Source organism: Bactrocera latifrons, unplaced genomic scaffold (genome assembly GCF_001853355.1).
Source record: "Bactrocera latifrons isolate USDA-ARS-PBARC rearing strain unplaced genomic scaffold, ASM185335v1 scaffold_373, whole genome shotgun sequence".
NCBI lineage: Eukaryota > Metazoa > Arthropoda > Insecta > Diptera > Tephritidae > Bactrocera > Bactrocera latifrons.
Genome location: NW_017537016.1, coordinates 160,764 through 183,712, shown reverse-complemented (window position 1 = coordinate 183,712; position 22,949 = coordinate 160,764). Strand labels below are relative to the sequence as shown.

At 35.1% G+C, this 22,949-nt stretch overlaps 2 protein-coding genes across 3 annotated transcripts; both read left to right on the top strand.

Moving 5' to 3' along the window:
- The first annotated feature begins 256 nt into the window (after positions 1-256).
- On the top strand, positions 257-1,084 carry LOC108972048 (anaphase-promoting complex subunit 13). Its single transcript, XM_018938485.1, has 3 exons — positions 257-456; positions 783-929; positions 992-1,084. The coding sequence occupies exons 1-3, from the start codon at positions 445-447 to the stop codon at positions 1,073-1,075; spliced, it is 243 nt and encodes an 80-aa protein (XP_018794030.1). The 5' UTR covers positions 257-444; the 3' UTR covers positions 1,076-1,084.
- Positions 1,037-19,095, top strand: LOC108972046 (putative 1-phosphatidylinositol 3-phosphate 5-kinase). Of its 2 annotated transcripts, XM_018938483.1 has the most exons (13): positions 1,037-1,612; positions 1,668-1,857; positions 1,942-2,446; positions 2,503-3,444; positions 3,513-4,180; positions 4,239-4,518; positions 4,585-5,805; positions 5,878-6,347; positions 7,438-7,600; positions 7,748-7,905; positions 18,350-18,511; positions 18,569-18,739; positions 18,900-19,095. In XM_018938483.1, the coding sequence occupies exons 1-13, from the start codon at positions 1,130-1,132 to the stop codon at positions 18,956-18,958; spliced, it is 5,472 nt and encodes a 1,823-aa protein (XP_018794028.1). In that variant the 5' UTR covers positions 1,037-1,129; the 3' UTR covers positions 18,959-19,095. The 2 variants fall into 2 exon arrangements, with proteins under 2 accessions (XP_018794028.1, XP_018794029.1); XM_018938484.1 differs by lacking the exon at positions 18,900-19,095 and having other exon boundaries at positions 18,569-18,828.
- The last annotated feature ends 3,854 nt before the right edge of the window (positions 19,096-22,949 follow it).

The window sequence follows — 22,949 nt, the reverse complement described above, 5'->3', positions numbered from 1 at the left end:
CATAAATATTAATATTTATAACTCTTTGGAGTTGGTTTTATTACGAAAATAACGAAAAAAAATTAAATTTCCCGATTTGATGAGCTCGATGTACGCATTAAGTTCACATGAAAACGCTTTGCCAAGTAAGTTTTATACAGCGTTTTTTAGATTATGAGTCTGGTAACTTTGAAAACAGCTGATTCGAATTATCTTCGTTCTTCGATTTAACGCAATAAGAAAATATTTTTACCATATGTATATAAAGTTGTTTAATTTAACTCTATAAAATATCACACAATAATTTGTAATTTTTAAACAATTAGATGGAGTAAAAATGCAATAAATTGTGCATAATTATTATAGTTCTCCTTTACATTTATTTTGACATAATATTTGACAAATTGTGACCTAATTACGGTAGTGATAAGTGGAATCCAATAAAATATATTTTGAAATCCAGTAATGGACAGTCAGGTCTGTTCCGAGGTGTTTAATATCAAATATTCAAACTATTTCCTTAAATATATACATAATTTTAAAATTAAGAACGTTTTTGCAAATAGTACGAAATCTCCCCATATATTTGTAATTATGTATAAACATTATAATCTGCTAACTACGCGGCATGATTCATTTATAAAAACAATTTAGCTACAGCTTTTTCTAGAGCTAACATTAAGTAATTTAATAAAATTAAACAAACTATATATGTAGCTGGAATAAAAAGGCCATGTGCAGCTTAAATTTAGAAAATCGAGAAAAATTCTATTATAGAGTACTGTTTCGGCCTACAATTTCAGCCACTAGCCGAAGGTCGTTTATTGGATATTGTGGATAATAAGTGGCGTGAGGAGCTTTTACCCTTTGATCAGATCCTTGTCCCGGCAGATAAACTGCCAGATCCAGAAGCTGATGGTGGAGACTCACATTTAACACTTAGTGAACAGGTAAATTAATCTATTCTTAATTAAAAGTATATTCCTATTTATATTTTTGAAATTTTTCACAGGAACAAAAATGGAGTGATTTAGCCCTGAGTACATTGGCACCCGAATCTTCTCTTGGGGATCAATTGAACCTCTCTTCAATATAAATCATTAAAATATCAATTTTACCATAATAAAATTTTAAAATTATAGTCTGTAAAATGAATCAGCATCTCCACTCACCTACAAAGCTTACCGAATTTGCGCGGGATTTCGAAGATGAAGAGACCGAATCTATATTGGGTCGCTTTGTCAACAAAATACAAAACGTATATAATCAAAGTTATAACACTGTTAATGAAGTAGCAAATAGTGGTGTCGACGGCGTCTCGCCCGTTCAAGTTTCGAAACCGTGTTTTTACGCTGACGAAAATATAGATGCTACCGCCAACGCAAGTATTTCTCACCAAAATTCGAATTCCAGTATAAATACCTTATCAATTAATACGAATTCACCAAATAAAACTATCAACTTGAATAAAAGCATAGACAAGTGTAGTTCAACAATAAAAAACAAAACAATAGATGAATCTAAAAAAGAAACTGAAGAACAAGTTTTGGGATTACGAAACGAAAGCAGTGAGGGCCGCACCATGGTCAATGTACTAAAACGGATGAGTAACTTAATGGCAACAAAAAACAGTGTAATATTTAAGAAATATAAAAGCTTTTTACAGTTATTAATATATTTATTATTAGGATCTACAAAATTATAAAGACACTGAATTACATCGTTTTTGGATGCCTGATTCAAAGGCAAAGGAATGTTATGATTGTACCCAAAAGTTCTCCACCTTTAGGAGAAAACATCATTGCCGTCTTTGTGGACAAATATTCTGTTCCAGATGCTGCAATCAAGTTGTGCCTGGAAAAATTATTAAGTGTGCTGGTTTGTACATACATATATATATATGATATTTAAATATATTACAATGACTTATTTTTATTTTTATTGTATATATATATATTTTAGGTGACCTCAAGGTTTGCAATTATTGCTCCAAAATTGTACTTAGCTATTTAAAATCTCCAGACATAGCAGTAGATTTGCATGCAGATTTACAAGCATTACAACAAGATTTAACTCAAAAACTAGAGGAACAAAATGACATTAATAACATTGAGGTTTTATCTACACGTGCAATTTCAACTCGGAAGATATCTGTTGGATATCAAGAAGAGCGTTTTGCTACTCATATGGGTAATTGCTTGTCTATTGATGATCGAAAGAACATACTTCAGCAATCAAATTCTTTAATAACACTGCACGAAGAAATGCAACGTCAGTTGACAACACAAAACAGCGGCACATATCTAATCGAGTATATGATCTTACATGAAAAATCTTCAAATAAGATACAAGCTATAGCAATATTAAATGCAATGTTAGCTGCTGGCTTTCTACAACCTATAGTCCCAGATTCCGAACTGATGGATTTCGATGAAAACCTGCATTACAAGTTTATAGAGCCGAATAAGTAATTTGAATAAGGCTGCATTTTTACTTTTTAACTGCATTGCTTTTTATTTACAGACATAATTATAACAATGCTTATTTTAAGGAGTCGACCAACGTTTCTGTGGTCACCACTCCACAGATTGATAACAGTGGTGAACCACAACCGCCAAAAACAATAGATGTCTCATTGAGTTTCCATTCCATGAGGGACATGGAATTTGAATCTTCATTGTGTTCCACTACAACTACAACTAAACTCTTGGAATCTTACTGCGACTACGAAGAGCAGTTGCTTACTCAGATGCTACGCATATTCCACTTAGATTTGCGTTGGTCTAAAGTACTCATGTCGTTATGTTGTCGAGCAGCCAATCATTTCAAGCCAGAATATTGCACCAATGAGTTAATGGACGTACGCAATTATGTAAATATAAAGAAAATACCAGGTGGCAAACGACAGGAGTGTACAATAGTGGGTGGGGTTGTTTTTTCAAAAAACATTGCTCACAAAGATATGGCTACACGTGTTGAACATCCACGTGTACTCCTTTTACAATGTCCTATTGTGTACGAACGTATTGAAGGAAAGTTTGTTAGTATAGCAACAGTATTGTTACAAGAAAAAGAGTATTTACGACGTGTTTGCGATCGCATTATGAGTTTCAAACCAAATGTGGTATTGGTGCATAAAAATGTTGCGGGCATAGCTCAAGATATGCTACGCTCACAAGGTATTACTTTGGTTTTAGATGTGAAGCTTTCCGTAATGGAACGAATATCCCGCACACTACAATGTGACATTGTGGTTTCCATAGAGTCCAATATAGCCCGGCCACAGCTCGGAATGTGTGATGCTTTCTATACTCGAAATTTCAGTGATGGTAGTGGCATTAATAAAACCTTAATGTTTTTTGAAAAATTGAACAATCCTCGCGGCTTCACATGCTTATTACGTGGAGGCTGTAATAAGGAGCTGTCAAAGGTCAAAAAAGTTGCATCGTTTTTAGTGTATGCGCGGTGAGTACACTTTATTATTAATTATTCTTTTAAATAGACGTTAAAAATAATATTACTTACTACTTCAGTTATAATTGGCGATTGGAAATGTCGTTTCTGTTAGATGAGTTTGCTGATCCGCTTACTCCAAAACCACCCATTTTCAACTCGAAAGAACCAAGTCCAGATGATTTATCTCCTGGTGATAAAGAACAGAAATTAACGCCGGTATCTTTTGGAAAATTTGTGGTGGAACGAAAAGAGGAGAAAGTGCAGCCACAACGCAAAGAAATCATCTCAGTGTCAGAGAATGTTGCTGACTTTACTGATCCACTCCGTTCCGTGGAGGTTGGCACAAACAAAATATCACAAGATCGACCTGTTATAAAATTAGCAGTTGAATCACGTTACGATAATCGTTTTCGCACTGCACTTAGTTCAACTTTACTCTCGGTCAGCCCATTTCTTAGTTTTCCATTACCGTATTTGGAAACCGAACAAGGTCGAAAATGTGCCCTGCGCAAACTATTTCCAACTGAGCTTTTTTACTCAAAATTAATGTCAAATAGGAATAGCCTGCATTTAGATCGTAATGAAAGTTTGGAAAATATTAAAATTATGGGGAATGAAACTCAGTTAAAATCTCCACATCCTTTTTTAAAACTAAAGCTCACAACACCATGTGATAATCGTGATATACAAAATTTACTGGCAGAATTTCGATCATATGGTGGTCGTTATCCAAAGAAAAAAAATTGTAATTATGAACAAATATTTTTTGATAATTATTTAACGAACAATATTAAAATCCATAGCGTTTAGAAAAATGAATGAAGTTTCGCAGAAGGTGGACGAGGAACTGGTTTTTAAAGATGCACTTGATTTAGAAAACCATCAAAGGCTGCCGGTACTATTTTGCAGTTTTTATTTCAATCCAAAGTCTGCTTCCTCATTTTGCGCCCCACCCACTTTGTTAGACATGAAATTTTATGGACAACACGATATTATGCTTGGACAATTCTTGCAACGTTATTGTTGTCGGTTAAATTCGATATGTAAACTTTGCAATTTGCCAATGTTGGGGCATGTACGCCGGTGAGTATATTGGTAGGGGATGGAAACATTTTGACAAGTTGTATTTTATCCAATTACCATCTACAGATACGTACATTCCATGGGATGTGTACAAGTCTTTCTTAGCGAGGATAATATAAAAACTGATCCTAATCGTATTTTTTTTACCGCTTGGTGCACAATTTGCAATGAGATGACTCCGAGTGTACCGCTGTCCGATAATTCAAAATGCCTTTCTTTCGCAAAATATCTGGAGCTTCGTTTTCATGGACACTCCTATAAACGGCGAACTATTATCAGCAGAAATTCCCCTTCAATAAGCCCAAGTTGCGTAGAATATAATCAATGTCAGCATTCTCTCCATCGTGATTATGTACACTATTTCACCTATCGAGGCGTAGGGGCTAAATTTCAGTATACGCCAATTGAAGTTTGGGATATTGGATTACCTTCTCTGATATTAGATTTAAAACCACTACAGTTTGATCATTGCAAATATGTGGATGAAATCAAAACATTTTCTATGAAGGGACATGAAGTGTATACTCGCATTCATGAGCGTATTGCTGATCTTGCCACCGAGGATGATACTTTGGCGATAGTGCTTAATTTAAAAACAGCTTTGAACAAAGATCATTTTATTTTTAAACAACATATTGAAATTGTACAAGCTTTACTCACTGAGCCAAAAGCCAGTATATATGATATAAATGACGCATTACTCATGTCTAAACGCGTACTGGCCGAGAGTATTGATTTATGGGGGCCAAGAGTACACGATATTGCGTTGGCACAAAAGGCGGTAAGCAAACAACCAACTCAGATGCATTCGGATTCTGTTATCGTTTGTAACGAAGATCTACATTCCGATTATTTGGATGCTTCACCGATAATGTCAGAAAGGCCTCGCTTGCTACGTGATGATACATATTCACAAATAGATGATAGCTCTGGCGAGAGATCAACAGTGGAGCAACTTCTTACGATTTCGGCGAATACCGATAAAAAATCTATTAAAAAAATACTGACTCAACTTTTGCCTTCTGCTGGACCAGCAAATTTGCTTCAATCACCTTTTTCGTCACAAGAACATTATACATTACCATTGGGAGCATTTCCGATCCTGGTACACGATCAGGACTTGAGTTCGCTCATCGCTTATAGTCTGACGTCAAGTGACTATCAAAAATCAATTGCCAATTTGGCAAACAGTAGTTACTCTGAAAACAGTAGCGGTACTGGACTAGGTCATCCGCCAACTATGGATAGTGAAAATAGTCCTAGTTTGAAACAGAAATTACAAGACAAGTGGGTAAAATAATTTTTTTTTACAAAAAACATATAATTTGACAAAGCTCTGTTGTTATTTTATTCTTATAGTTCACAAGAAGGAGATGAAAGCGACACACAAGATGTTCCAAATAGTACCAATACTACAGAAGAAGAAAAGAGCAAATCAAAAACGAATACTTCACACGTAGAATTAACATTCCATGATAACGGCAAACAATTTACATGTAAAATTTATTTTGCGAAAGAGTTTGATTTAATGCGAGTAAAAACATTAAGACCTCCCATTACTGAAAAATCATTATATAAAGATCTTGAACAGAAGAAAAAACGTGAGGAGTTAAAAGTTTGCCAAAGCCGCAGTGGCCCTGAGATGGAATTGGTGCATAAACCCAGCGATATATATAACGCTACACAAGCAGACGCAACCAAACTAAATCGAACTGTTTTTCAGACAGAAATCGAGAAATGCCGTAATTGTTTGGCTCGTTCATTATGCAGCAGTGTACAATGGGAAGCAAGAGGTGGTAAATCTGGTTCAAGATTCTGTAAAACATTAGGTAAGTCAGAAATTTTACATCCATATTCTACTAATGCATTGGTCCGTTCCTCCTAAGTCCTAGAGGAGTAGTCATCGTTAGGATGCGTGCGCTTGACACAAATTTTAATAGATTCTACGGCCTCACTGTCGATACTTTCTCCAATGCGTCATACTGTGTAGACTCCGGATGCTTACAGCGTAGTCTTGCCAATGCGGGCCAAGTGTACAAGAGATGTTCCATTGTTTCCTTGGTGCCCTGCTCTAGGCATTTCCTGAAGTTTTCTCGATCTGTCTTGCGGGCATGTGTTGCCACCAGACAATGGCTAGTTAGTATTCCCATCGTGTTTCTACAGTCTCTTCTATCGAGTGCCTATAGGAATACTGTGAACTTCCAATCTACCGATTTGCACATGACTTTTGTAATTTTGCCCCCTGGTAGCTCGCTCAATCGGGTTTGGATTTTCTGTATCATATTTTTGTCGAGGTCGTCATATAGACATCGCATGGTTGTTGTTCACGTTTTCGGATGGTTGACTTATATAATTATTGGCAATCTCGTCCAATATTTCATTGCTCTGGCACCCAGTAAAAATTAAGTTGCTTATTTATGACAACAATTTCAACATCTACCATGATTTCCAAGACACTTCTGGCTGAAATGCGATACGAGGTTACTGCCTTGATTGCTGCTTGGCTGTCTACGTAGATGTTGACTCTGGAAATACCTACAGGTGCATTAGATGCCACCTCCGCTGCTTTCGCAATAGTAAAGACATCATCCTGAAATATACTGCGGTGGTCCGTCAACTTGAAAGGTTGCATTATGGCTATCTCTGGACAAATTCATCATCCATTTCAAAACTGAAGAGAAATGTATTTTATTTTTATAATCAAAACTCAAAGAAAAATGTGCCAAATGAAAATTCATCTCAAATAATTTCTAAAATTAAACCTCAGGTAAAATTTTCCTTTTCGTTTTCGCCTTTATTCGTAAATAATATTTTCACAGTATTGAATCGTTTATTATAATAGATTTCTAGAAATTAACATAGCCATAGCAATACGGGGCCAGATCTACTAGTATATGTATAATAATTTTATTATTTCAGATGACCGCTTTGTGTTGAAGGAAATGACTAAAGGAGATATTAATATTTTTGAAAATTTCGCTCCTAATTATTTTGAATATATCAGCAAATGTCAACAGCAAAATCAGCCCACATTGCTGGCTAAAATTTTTGGAGTGTTTAAAGTTGTCGTAAAAAAAAAAGAGTACGTAAACTAAAATATAAAATCTAAATATTATTTTAATGTTCGTCTAAACCTGCGCCTGAGACTTTTACAAAGATAAAGCTATTATTCGTCGTCAAAGTCTACTTTATTTATGTAGTCATATCTGGTCTAATATTTATTTTTTAGTTCATTTGTGGAGAAATCATTGCTCGTTATGGAGAACCTTTTTTACGATTGTGATATCAAAAATAAATTCGACTTAAAGGGTTCTGAACGCAATCGAATGGTGGACCCCACTGACCAGCAAGGTGAAATAGTTCTATTGGATGAAAATTTAGTTCAAAGTAAGTAAACCAAATCAATCATTTAATTTGACCTATTCGTGCATGTAAAATTAAAAGCAAATATGTACTTTATGTATGGATGTGTATTTTTGCAACATATGGTATACAGAGTTAATTGACATATATAAAGAGATGTATTGAATTATAATCTCGCAAACTTTCCATTTTCGATCCTTCCATTATCTGAAGAAGTAATAATCTTAAGGTAACAGTCTTGGCTTAAGTATGCTTAAACCTCAAATTATAAATTTTTCGATGCTTCGACCATTTCCACTATCCCAAAATTGTTGCTTGAATGTATTGGCGACGTTTCTAAACTTGAGTTGTTATTTTGGCATCTATCTTTTCGCATAATCTCCCTCATTCCGTTCCTTCAAAAAATGGAGCTATTAACACCATCATTGACTCCCTCCCAGCGCATCCATTGCAAAACGAGAGCTTGTGAATAAAGAGTGACTCTAGCGCAGCGTTGTCTTGGGTTTTGTAGCAGGTTAAACTCCTACCGTTAAATGCTAGTTAATACGAGTATAACTTTCTCCCAAACAGGGTTTAGATAACCACGACAACAACAACAACATTCTTCTCACCGGAAGTTCCTAATGGAACACACTTCCTTTTCTATTGGCCACAGTTGTATGGATCGAGTTAAGAGTTTGGCTATTAGAAGGGAGCTCATAGTAGATGATTCCCTGGCAAACCCATCAAACACACAGTAAATCCTTCCTGACCGTCAATCTTGATTTGGCCACCGTTTTCACCGACTCACCAAAACTAAATCACAATCATTTCCATTGACTTTGTCGTAAGGGAGCCACTTTTCATCACCACTATCCATCGACCTAACTTGACGATTTCCATTGTTTTATCGATATTTTCGACAGCCGATTTGCTTGTGTTTTCGCCTTGTTCGAAGAAAAATATAAAATATGACGTATTTTCTCTTTACTGGTGACCATCTTTCAATGCACACAATACCGAGTCAAAAAATCACAAAATTGCCTAAAAATATATTTGACTGCGAAATCTTATCTTTCTCACTTCACATCAATATTACCTATTTATTATGGAATAGGGGTATTTATAGCATTTGTTTAAGAGGGTCTTAGTAATGGCGCAGAGCGACTCTTCCCAGATAAATTATGAAAATTGAAATAGTTCTTGTTGCAACAAATAATGCTCTTGAAAAAAGAAAGTTTGAAATGTTGCTGTTTTTAAAAAGGATTGAAGGAAACATTTCTTGATGTTGTATAAAAAAAAGTATCAGTCTGGACAAGTTTTAATCTATACACTATAAAATTAATACCTAGCTAAATAAAAATAATAATAAAAGCAATTTTCGATACAATAATAATACAAAAATTATATAAAAACTCTCGCTCCTTGTTGTCAAGGTTATCATTAATCATAGTAACAATATAATGAAATAGTTAAATTACCAATCCACATTTTGACTTCGTAAATCCCTTAGGGGATAGAACATACTTATGTATGATGTTACATAAATAATAATATGTTATGTACGTATGACGTTACAAAATTTTCACAAATATCTTATCACTTGCAATAAATAATACGCAAAGTATGTCACAGTCTCTGCATCATATATGCATACTCTTGCAATCAGTTGCGAAATATTATTATAGTTTTGTTCGCATTATATATATATATAAATGATCAGGATGAAGAGAAAACTTGAAAACCAGTTGACTGTCTGTCTGTCCGTGCAAGCTGTAACTTGAGTAAAAATTGAGATATCTCCATGAAACTTGGTATGTATAATAGGTTCTATAGTACGAAAAAAAAATTCGAATTTCGAATCGCTATTAATCGAAAACATATGAAGTGCCATAACTAAGCACTAAATTAAGATATAAAATTGTTGTTGTTGTTGTATTAGCGGTTATCAGTCCCCGCTATAATGGTGAGAGTTATCCGTGTTGTTGTCGAAGTCATTTTACGGGAGGCCCAGGAAACGTGCTGTTTCGACGGGGTCGGACCAAAGGGAAAAGGGTGTTAGATGGGTGGAGTTGGTAGGGAATGCAAAGAGGTGGTCAGTGTCATGCGGAGACTCGTTGCATGCAGGACATACGTTGGGTATGTCAGGGTTAATTCTGGATAAGTAGGAGTTTAACCTGCTACAATATCCAGAACGAAGTTGCGTTAGGGTCACTCGCGTTTCTCGCGGCACCTCGAGCTCTGCGTCTGCGATAGGTGGTATCTATAGTTGACTTTTGATCGAAAATGATGGTCTGTATATATATATGTAAGTGAAATTAAGAGATAAACCTTCTTTTATAATGGTATGCCTGTATGTCAAAAATGGGTTGAATTGGACTAATACTTCCCTTAGCTCCCATATACTATAAGTTTTATATTACTTTTCGAATAACCGGCTGACTTTGCACCCGAACTTGGAACTTCCTTACTTCTTTTAGTGTATAACAATGAAGGAGTAGGTCAGAAGAGGGCGCTGCTCCCGACCTATGTCTAATCATAAGATAATCTTTTGTTAAACATTTGTCGTATTTTTTTTGTAAATTTCACTATATTTAGAATTTGTTTAATTTCCACATGGAAGAGGTTACGTCTGCTAAATTCTTCGATTGTTTCCTTTACAACTTTATATCCGTTGGAGGACATCGCTTCTCACATTGAAAGAAGGTACGCAGAATTTTATTCTGAAAAGCTTGAATTCCTTTTAAATTTGAATTCGCTGCACTTCCCCATATTTGAATGTCATATGCCCAGATCGGTCTAAGTGTTACCTTATAACTTAACAACTTAATTTTCCATTAATGATGAGCCATGGTTCTAGAGCATTCAATTGTATCTGAAGTTTTATAGAAGTAGTATTAGTGTTGCCACTTGATGCTAGCAGTGCAGTATCAGCAGCATAGGTTGCCTTCATTGTCGAGTCAGAGTTGATCACTGGAAGGTCGGCTTCACTGTCCTGGGGCACGCCAGCGCGAACAGGTCTCAAATCCGACTCAGTATCACGACATATAACGTAGAACGTCCGATTGTGCAATGCATAAGGCAAAACCGTGCGTAAAAATATTCTTTCGAATACTTTCGAAATAATTACCAGTGAACGATAAGAACTAACCATATGTTCAGGTTTTTCGGGTTTAAGAATTAAAATAACCTCATCACATTTCCATTGTTTTAAACTCAATAAAGATTTTTTCAACCTTACCACTGGTGGGGGAAAATGATCAAGTCTTTTGTCGAGTGATGTGTTGAACTAATAGAGTGCGACAGACTGCAAACTACATCTGTAAAATATTAAAATACACCCTATCTTACGGACTGACCTATTTTGACAGCTGCACGACTGCACGACTGCAGGCCGACAGTTGTCGTTCTCGCTAAATTCTTATATTTGCCAACGACAGTAGAGTTGACAGTAGAATGGAAGATAGAGAGATGAGGTAGAGTGGTGATGCCACTAATATGCTCTAACAAACTTGACGTTATTTTACAAATAAAAGCATAAAATAGCTCTGTCACATCATTTGTAATAACTGATAATTTAAAGCAAAAATATTTATCTATTTACTTATTTTTTGCATAAAAAATTTCACTTTGAACAAAATATYAAAATTTCATTGAAGTGCAAGGTATTACTATGGCCACAACGAAATTGTGTACATGCAAAATGGACAACTGCGTTGTTTTGTGTACATGCCGAAAATTGTTATGTTGCTGCCCTCTCACAAACGTTCATGTAGTAGGATTCACAACGCCATTTTCAGTTCACTGTCGTGCTGCTGCCGTCTGTCGCGAGCATTGTGTTCTGCTCATTATATACAATTTTTAAATCTATCTTAAATAACTAAATATATTTGTGTATGTTTGTATGTATTGCAGCATATTGTTTATTGCTGCTTGACAAGGGGTTGTTTTCAAGTGTACAATTTAATAAATGTGTGTATGTGTGTTTAATGTTATCTGATCTGTAAATTTATGACTTGTCTTTACATTTTTATTATTATTATTTGATGCGTATTGCATGTAAATGCATGAGTATGTTTATGTACATATGTATGTATATTATATTAATAAATAAATAGATATTTATATTTAGTAGAATTTCGGGTTTGCTAATAAAAGCATGTTCAATGATATTTGAACATCCATTGCAATGGGAATCACAAAGTTAAGGGATGCGGGACTTAACTCTTTCAGTCACGCTTTTAGATTAATAGCGGGATTCTGTAACCAGTCTCTAATCTCTATTTGAGACATTTTGTGGTAAAATTTCAATTTGTGACTAGTTACTATTCACTAAACAGTCTCTATCTTTAGTCTCAAAATATTGCCTCAAATTTGAGACCTGGTAGTCAGCAAGTCACAAAACGAAAAAGAACTCTTGTCTGCCATTTTGAATATACTGAACCATAGATATTAATCAATTGTCGTTTTTTTATATTTTGTAAGCAACTGAAACACGAAAAGGTTAAAAATAAATAAATTTTACATAGATTTCTTTAATATTATGAAACAAAATCAACAGATATTTTTATTTTTATTGATAATTATGTTTTTTGACTATGTTATAGAAAATTTAATATTTCTGAATAATGAAATGTAATAGATTTTGTGACTGTCACTTACAGAATCGCAAAATCGTCTCAAGTCTCAAAAATTGCCTCTAACTTAAAACCTCAAATTTATTTGGCATTATCTACAGCTAAAATATCATTGAAAGTATTAAAAACAAAAGTCTACGTATGAATGTTTTCTAGGTATGAGGTGGTTAGTGGCACTAACCACCGTGACTATTGATAGAAACAAAACAATTATGAGTTGCTTATATTGTTTATTAATATTATATGATATAATGAAATTCTCCGGAACGAAACTAAGGTAAATTTTTTTTTGTCATGAAAATCTGATAAACAAGCTTTTCCCTTGCGTCGACAAAGAGGCACTTTGCATGTGCTACACTGCCATACAGTACGGACTAAAAATACTTTAGTGCGACTGGATTCAAGACGAATTTCTGAAGGGACTGTTGGCTTGTGACGTTTTATAAATTCAGGGCCTGTAGAAGAAGCTGTAGAATCGCGGTTGCTGTTCACTGATTCGGGCCTTCGTTTGTCTCTGACATATGCTGGGGTCAGTACACCCTGGTATACGCTTCGTCTGGATGCTTTCAACGTCAAAGGGCTTAGATCCCTGCGTGAAGAGGACTGTAGTTCTTTATAAATTAAAAAAGCATTGACAATACTACAATCAAGAAAATGAAAGAAAATCCTGTGCCACCATTTGTGGGATTTTTCATCAACAGCATAAATTCCTTTCAGTTGATCGAATTTATCAACGAAGTTCATATTCGCATTGTAACCTTTCACTGATTCCGGACATGATACTTCAATACTGGTACCATCACGCTCTCGGCGGGTAACTTTTCCGACATCCTTAGGGTCATGATAATTTGATAGCATGAAAACTGATCTCTTATCTTTCCATTTCAAAAAAGATATTTTTGTGTCACTCATCCGGTAATCATGTGCTCCTCTTTGCAAATGTCTTCTTTTAGCGATGGTAAGAACTTTCTATTTGAGTTCACTGTTCCACAGGTGAAAATATTATCTTCTCGTAATTTAACTTGCAAAGGGTAACTGTTGAAATAATTGTCAGAATAGACTTTACGATTTTTGTGATTCAAATTTTCGAAAAAATTTCTTACAACTTTACCACCTAAGTCAGTTTCAACGCTAGAACCCTGTCTTCCCGTGTAAACATCAAAATCTAGGCAGTAACCTGACCATGCACACATCATCCAAACCTTGTACCTTCGTTTACTAGGTTTTTTCGGCATGTATTGTTTCAGATAGTTCCTGCCTTTGAATTTTATCATACTTTCATTAATCGCAAATTTTTCTGATGGTTTGTAGTTTTTTTTTTTTAATTAGTTCGCATGATGTCCAGTAGTGGTCTAATTTTATAAAGTTTGTCTAAATCTGTGCAATTTCTATTAGGCATTAAACTACTGTCATTTACATGCAAGTAATTAAAAAGCCTTGGAATATCTAATTGGCGTCACGTAGCGAAAAGAAGAAACGACTGGCGCGCTGTTGTTAACTCGGCTATAATCGCGTAAGCGGTGTCTACGCCAATCAAGAAGAAGAAGAATTAAAAAGCCAACTGAATCTATTGAAGCTCATGAACCTCGATACATAGCCGTCAAATCAGTTGCTGATGACCAGTAATCCCTATAGCTGGGTGATTTCTTTATACCCATTACCAAGTTCAAAGCAATAAAAACATCAAGCTCTTCTATAGTGGTGGGTGTATAAAGCTTTCCTGATTGAGTAGCATAAAGATTAGTTTGAAAGCATAAAGTATCTTGTAAATGCTCTGTCCAAAAAAGGCGCAATAGTAGAAGAGATTGCACATTCTCCATGCTAAGGATTTGATCGGTTATTCCCACACTTTCAGTAAATTCACCAGGTATGTCCATTCTATAATACTTCTTCCATTTTGGAGCCATTATAGCCGGTCTGTTTGCGCTTACAGTGTTAGACTCTGTAGATTCAGGATTCCGAAGTACTAAGTTAGACAGAGGGATGTCATCATCGGAATCAAAGTTGTCATAATCAGTCGTTTGAACTTCTCCAATCGAATCGCCTAACACCAGCGGATTTGGCTGAACTTCTGTATCCTCATCGCTACAAATACTCTCGCTATCTGAAGGAATATCTGAAACAAGTATTCTTTGATTTATCTATTATTTAGCTTGCGCGACATACGGAAATAAATATAACAAGTAAGGAAGTGCTAAGTTCGGGGGTCACCGAACATTTTATACTCTCCGATTTCACCCTTATTTGGTACATGTCATCAGGGAAGATGATACGAAAATATTATATACCGAATTTCTTTGAAATCGGTCGAGTACTTCCTGAGATATGGTTTTTGGTCCATAAATGGGCGCCGCCACGCCCATTTTCAATTTAAAAAAAAGCCTGGATGCAGCTTCCTTCTGACATTTTTTCCGTAAAATTTAGTGTTTCTGACGTTTTTTGTTAGTCGGTTAACGCACTTTTAGTGATTTTCAACATAACCTTTGTATGGGAGGTGGGCGTGGTTATTATCCGATTTCTTCCATTTTTGAACTGTATATGGAAATACCTAAAAGAAACGACTCTATACAGTTTGGTTGACATAGCTATAGTAGTTTTCAAGATATGTACAACAGAGTTAGTAGGGGGCGGGGCCACGCCCACTTTTCCAAAAAAATTCATATCTTTATTTATGGCTTAGTTATGACACTTTATAGGTTTTCGGTTTCCGCCATTTTGTGGGCGTGGCAGTGGGCCGATTTTGCCCATCTTCGAACTTAAACTTCTTATGAAGCCAGGAAATACGCGTACCAAGTTTCATCATGATATCTCAATTTTTACTCAAGTTAACGCTTGCACGGACGCACGGACAGACGGACGGACGGACAGACAGACATTCGGATTTCAACTCTACTCGTCACCCTATCACTTTGGTATATATAACCCTATATCTGACTCTTTTAGTTTTAGGACTTACAAACAACCGTTATGTGAACAAAACTATAATACTCTCTTTAGCAACTTTGTTGCGAGAGTATAAAAATACATGAATTCTTACATGCCTAACTCATAAGTAGATTAAACCTATACTCCTGCAACAGTTACGAAGGTTAGTTTACTAACCACTATATTTTCGTCATTAATACACATTGAAAGTAAAAAATTAATGATAGTTTCATACACATATATATGAAATAGATATAGGTGAATAAGTTGAATACAAAACATTAAAGAAAAACGTTACTTACCCGCTTCACAGATATTTTTTATCGAACACATTTCTAAACTCGTTAGGAGTAAACGCGTTTTGGAGGTGTGCGGCAAACACGTCGGCTTTGTCTGAATTATCCTGCACAATAGCCTCAGCTGTGTAGCGGGAGAATGTATAAGAAAACTATCGTTAAATTTCCAAGAGGTTATAAAGGTTCAAATTCCGTGTTAAAATCAGGGATAACTGTTTGTCGCGAGCGAGTGAAAAAATGTCAGAGGAATTATTCCAAGAGCCAAGAGGGTTGAAAACGCGTTGACGACGTCCACATCCAGGACGGCCATCAAATTCATCAACACGTCAATAAAATAAAGGATTTTTGCTTAAGAATCGTCCATTAGCAGTCATAGAACTTACTGTCATCGTTGAAATATCGGAAGGATCAGTGAAAACCATTTGTAAGATCATTTGGGCCTAGAAAAAGTTAAAGCACGATTGGTTAGAAAATCACAACACTTCTTTCAAGACTCTGTTCCTTCAAAGACTCTGTTTTTAACTTTAACGTCTGTGAAACAATGCTTTCCGACTACCAGACGAAGCCGAAAAAATCACGTCAAAATAAGATCAAAAATTAAGTTTGATTCTTCTGCAAATTTTCAACCAATATCGTGCTGGCAACACCTCATTCACCTGTTTTAGCTTCTTGTGACTGTTCATCAACTCAAACGACCGCTTTGGGGAAACCGTTTTGAGTAAATTGAAGATATTAAAAGTGAATCGCTACGCGCATTGAAGCCTATTCCGGAAATTGACTTTAACAACTGTTTCGAGGATTCGAAAAAACGTTAGAATCCTTTATTTTGAGGCAGCAACATACATATATTTTGAAGAAGAAATTAAGATTTTTAAAATTATGAAGAAAGTCGTACTACTTTTTGCTGAAAGATTTTAAGTTTTAAAAATTAGCTTTTAATCGTGAAAATTTATTAATTAACACAGATGTAAAATCTCAATATCTCGAGAGTTTAAGATTCCACGTTTTTGTCATATTAAATTTTTTTCAACAACCAAAATAATGTTTATCATAGAAACGATTTTCACAGTTGAAAATTTTCAGAATTTATTTTAGTTCCCTGTCGAATCTGCCCCATCTCATAGGTTGCATGTTCTATGATCTTTATTTGGATATATAGCATGCAGATCTATAAAAAAATTTAACTAAAGAAAAAATGTATCTTACCTTTATCTTCTTCTTTCTTCTTATATATTATATAAAAATGAAGCTACTTCGTTATGTGCTCACAGAACGGCCGTACCACGAAAAGACGTGAACATTTGTGCAATTATTCGTTTATTCCTATTTGTACAAAGTATTTTCTCCATTATATAAATTGCTTCTTGATTTGTACTGCGGAAAGTGAAAGAATCTGATGGATTTAATAATTGTATTATTTTGAATTATTGATTAATTATTAAAAGAATGCGCGATTGTAGCCCGATTCATAACATAAAAATGTCAGAGGAATGCCACGTACTAAATTTGGTTGAAATCGGTAGTGAGGATCCCTCTCTCTCTGGTGTACTTATTATTGAACAGTACCGTTATATAGGGTTATGGTTCGATTTCTTGCATTTTCGCGTGGGGGTTCTTAAAGGATTTATCTTGAGAGCATTTGGTTATTTTGGCTTGTACAGGTTGAGGGATATATGCATTAAACTTATTAAAATGCACCGCCACACCCACTTTTTCAAATTTTTTAGCCCATATGTGCCCCTTGTTACTGCAATACAAAAAAAAAACGGTTGAACTATTGTCGAACTTCGACTTTTTTTTTTAAGTTTTACTTGTTTCAACGCTGTGAAATTGCATTTCAGAAGATCCAAGTGATCCATAGATAAATTAACTATTTAAGTATTCTGAATAGGTCATTTTATCGTGCTTGAAGATCGTAGGCGAGTGTTAGAGACGTGGCAAGAGAGCTCGACATCTCTCGCGATTCCGTTTGATGATTTTGGGTATGAAACGCTTTCTTGCTCGACTATGGTAAAATAAATGAACTGAAGGCCATCCCAAAGGTGCTTATGAAAAGTGTTTCGAGGACTGGCTCATTGGCATAAGTGTATTACATCTGGTGCGGATTACTTTGAAGGCGATAATAAAAATTAATAAATGAAAATTCAACAAAGAATTTGTATGTAGATTGCGACTATCATTTACAGGCTCTTAGAAATTAATCCAATAAAAGTATGGATATTTATTGATTAAATCAGCGCGTCACTTAAAGTCGATGTAAAATAAATCGTCTACTTGAGATATTATTAGTATAATAAACGTAATAATACCAAATACAGTCCAAATATAAATTGTATATAGTTATGTATGTGTAAACCTTACAAGTTGTCTGTCCTTATAAATATTATATTATTATCTGAATCCACCTATTCCAGATGGTATTGCATCTTACTTAGTGCACAACATTCTATAAGTTTTTCAATTTTCAGTAAGTTACTGTATCGTCTGAAAATCATGACTAAATTAATTTTGCAAACAGGTATAAATGTATGTATGTATATATAAATAAAATATACAATGAAATTTATAATATCAACTTTAATTTGTGACGTCAATATCAATTCAACTAACTTAACAAATTACGTTTTACAGTGTCTTGGTCTAAACCACTATACATTTTGTCACATAGCAAAGCAGTTCTCAAAGATGCTATCAATCGAGATTCTACATTTTTAGAGAAAAATCAAATAATGGATTACTCGCTGCTTGTAGGCTTAAATCATGATAGCAGTATATTAGTATTGGGAATAATCGGTAAATTCAATAAAACAAAACACCGTTACAATCTATCTTACTTATAATATATTACAGACTACATACGAACATTTACTTTCGATAAAAAGGTTGAGTCATTTGTAAAACAAACTGGCATATTAGGTGGCATGGGCAAATTACCAACAGTTATATCACCAGAGCGTTATAAGCAACGATTTATTGATGCAATGGATCGCTATTTCTATACAGTTCCGGATCGTTGGGAAGGTTTGTCAAAAACTTAATTACTGGAGATTTTTAAGTGATTCATGCTGTAAATATTTATATTGAAATAAAGTCAAAGTTATATCTGTATAGACATATGTTTATCTTTATACAATCAATATACGGTAAAAGTTGCTTCTTAATTCTTATCTATTTAAAACAGAGAAAAACGATGTTAAAATTTCGAAGGGGAATATAAAATGCTCAAGATCTAAAATCTAAAACTCACGGATCCAAACAAGCTCAGATCGCCGTAATAACAACCCTTGGTCGGATAAAATCGGTATCAATTCCGGTAACGTAGGACCGGCTGCCTTGAGAATTTTATTACGCATACCATCAAACATTGGTTTTACATTTTAAACAGTGGTATTCAAATATGTTTAAATAAATAATCAGTAACTATGTTGAGAGCAACTGTGCCATTTGGAAAGGGGAATTATTTCTGTCTATCGCGCCGTGTTCCCCCTTTCGACGTTGTATAGATGGTAAACGGGAAGAATTACACACGTTCCAGCCCTGACATTCAAAGATATAATTTTTTTAATTGAAACCTTAGCAGATCTAAATTCAAATACTTTAATGACATATGTATTTTAATAACTTAGATACTCCACTTTTTGCGAGAACAGTTAAACAGAAGCCAATAGGATGGCCGCAGGTAAGAAGGGATCAGGAGGCGTAGTGCCTACTTATTTTACCAACTTTTTTTTCAATAACTATAAATTATATTTTAAAATTTATATGAATTCGTATGTATTTATACTATTACGTTGTGCACAAATTGCTTAAGGGGCTGTACCAGTGTGACTATTTCAAAAATAATTTTTTTTGACTGCTTGACCGCTTACGCGATTATAGCCGATTTGCTGCGCGACAGTCGTTTTTTCTTTTCACTACGTGGCACCAATTGGATATCCCAAGCGTAGCCATGTCCTCTACCTGGTCCTTCCAACGGAAAGGAGGTCTTCCTCTTCCTCTGCTTCCCCCGGACGGGGACAGAGTCATATACTTTCAGAGCTGGAGTATTCTCGTCCATTCGGACAACATGACCTAGCCAGCGTAGCTGCTATCTTTTAATTCGCTGAACTATGTCAATGTCGTCATATATCTCATACAGCTCATCGTTCCATCGAATGCGATATTTGCCGTGGCCAACGCGCAAAGAACCATAAATCTTTCGCAGAACTTCGGCAAGGCACAGTTTTTTAATAGCAGCGTTTTAAATAGAGACAGCTCGCATATATACCATAAATAGGAGACTTGAAACTTTAAACGCGTTTTTCTCGAAAGGACATTTTTAAAAATAGCTGACGGCATTATTCAAAGAAAATTTACCAATCGACTTCAAATTGAAGCTGAGTATTCTTGAATATTTACTACACAAGGACGATCATATTGATTGGTTGAAAATTGTCAATTTGGCATTCAAAAACGAAAACTTTTTAACTAAAAAAACTATTTTTTTTTCTAAACTACACCGTTTATAAATTTTGATATTTTTTCAAAACCGTAGGTCATTGTATAAGATATACCTTCAACTTTAATAACCTTTTTGAATTTTTTTTTTCGGAATCATGTCAGCAGTTGGGAAACATTTTTTTTGAAGACAAAACTTTAAAATATTCTATTGAGTATTTCCTTCTAAAAAATTCACGAAAATCGCTGGTCCCTTAACGTTTAAGGGGTTATATACACTTAATTTCTGAAAGAAAAAAATCGGTTTTAAACATTTTTTTTTTTTTTTTTTTTTTTTTTTTTTTTTTTTTTTTTTTTTTTTTTTTTTTTTTTTTTTTTTTTAATAATTGAACACTGTTGATACGTTTATATGTATCAGAGAGCTGCAACGAGTATGATAAATTCAGAACAAACAGTCGTGCCAAAAACACAATCAAATCAATTCAGTTCAGCATAGACTACATAGCATTAATCAATTCGAGTAGCCGCCAACGTCAACTGATCTGATGCAGCACGAACAATCTGCTCTTTGGCAATCACGATCGAGTACGGGGTATGGCTGGCTTCGGTTCCAATCGTATCATGTCAGTTCATAGCGTTGAGACAATTGTTTGAATTGATGTGAAACTTTGGGTGAACTATAAGTAAATCTACTAGTAAATCTATAAATACAGTAAACAACAACAATTTTCTGCTGGACTGATTTGAATCATGTGTGGCAAAAAATGTATCAGCTTTGAAAATGTGCGCATGTTATAAATTTTCGAAGGGTAAACAATGTAAATTCTATCGAGTACGTATATAAATATATATGTACATACATTTTTTGTATGTGTATACTCGATGGAATTTCCATTATACATAATATTTCAATATACATAATACATACATACAAGTATACACAAACATATGTATTTGAAATAGAACAGAAGTCCACGAGTATATCAGTGTTTAGGGGTGATGTATAAACCGAACGCTGTCGACCATTTCAATCATTGAAGCATGAGTTTGCATCACTTCGGGTATTTTCTGCTGATGCGAACGTTCATAAACAAATCAGGTATAAGCAGATCGCTAGTGATTCAAAGTTGTTCTCTATCGCTGATTTGAAGACAAACGCTTCGCTTCGTGTACATGAATCGAACTGACAGAATCAGGCAGAGTAACGGATCAGTACTTACATAAATAAACAAAAGTTTAGTACTCGTGGCAGTTCTGATATGTATAAGTATGTTTTAAAGTTGTTAAATTTACATATTCAGTAAAATGTGCCCATTTGTTGGCACTACAGCTGTTGCTGTATGGGATGGTTTATCTGCAATCAAATAAAAGAACAGTTTTCTTTAGTTTATATCACAAGGCAGTACTTGAACGAGGGATTTGGCGAAATAAACATTTTTATTCCCAAAAAACCCACGTTTCAAATAAAAAGTCCTTCGTTCAAGTATGAGATATTGTAGTTTTCAGTTAGCCCGTATGGTTCTTGGGAAACCTCGCTCACCGCAACGGTATTCTTTAAATAAATGATTTTGAGACAATCGCGTTTATAGCAGTCGGCACGTACTCGGGAGCACATGAGAGAAGTGCGTGTTTGACAGCTGTAATTTTGGTTCTAGTGCTCAGATCTCTATGAAATTTGGAACAAATAATCAAAAAAATTTCGATTTTTCCAACCCACACAAGTGTATATAACCCCTAAGGGCATAGAACAGGTCTGGGCGGCGCGAGCATACGTGGGCAAAGTAAAGTAGATATAGTATATACGCTGGAAGCAAAAATAATACGGTCAAAACCATTGGCTTTCAAAGCTAAAAAAAAAGCGTTTTATCAAAATAGGTTTAAATACTTTATTACTATACAACGATGCTTTATAATAGAACTTCTTGTTTATTTCGTGTTCCGTCAATTATTTCTAAAAGGTCCGCTTAAATGATATTTTGTTTAAGTAGATAGAGTTTGCATCAGCTTCTTTGTAAAATATAGTCGGACGAAACCATGTCCGACGATTGAAATTTAAATGAGATCTGCCCAATCCAAAAAAAGAGAGACCCCACAATCTGGGCCAACTACCATGGGATAAGCCTCCTCAGCCTCGTATAGGCGTATAAAATAAACAACTGAGCAGATATTCACCATGCGGCAAATCTTGCAAATCCAAATTTGGTATCTCCGCAAAACTATTAAAGCTGCGTCAGTATCGAAAAGAATCTTTTCGAACTTTCAGATCAGGTGACTCCCTAGAGGGTAAAATAGTTTTGGTCGCCTTACGGTTATACGTATCACCTAAAACTAAACGAGATAGATATAGGGTTATACTTGTTTATACATAAATGATCAGGATGACGAGAAAAGTTGAAAGTCTTGATGAAAGTTGGTATACATGTTCCTTAGCAGAAGGTCGTATATGGGAGTAATCGGACCACTGCGAAGCTCACAAAAACGCCATTACATTAAACCATATTATTTTTTATTGTGGTTGAGGGGGTGGAAAATGCCTTCCGCATCATCGGTGCTATCGTCACTGCAGAGGTATGTGCCACTTGCAGGTTACTAAAAACCCCCTCTAAAGAACCGTCGCCCACCCTGGGACCGCATTTGCATCCAGGTCCCGTTTTTTGCTGCGAAGCAAGATTGCTGCGAATTTCTGGATAATCTCCCAGTTTGCTTCACTCTCCAACATGACGCTGACTAAATTGTCCGCCTTTATTGGCCCAACCAGGTTTTCTACGGCAGTGCATTCTCGTCGCGTCGTCTT

Bases quoted from the DNA above. Each gene is read 5' to 3' on its own strand.
- LOC108972048 (XM_018938485.1), top strand. The intron at 930-991 runs GTAAATTAATCT...AATTTTTCACAG, and splicing joins ATTTAACACTTAGTGAACAG to GAACAAAAATGGAGTGATTT.
- LOC108972046 (XM_018938483.1), top strand. From the start codon at position 1,130: ATGAATCAGCATCTCCACTCACCTACAAAGCTTACCGAATTTGCGCGG. The intron at 7,601-7,747 runs GTACGTAAACTA...TTTATTTTTTAG, and splicing joins GTTGTCGTAAAAAAAAAAGA to TTCATTTGTGGAGAAATCAT. The intron at 18,512-18,568 runs GTAAATTCAATA...AATATATTACAG, and splicing joins ATTAGTATTGGGAATAATCG to ACTACATACGAACATTTACT.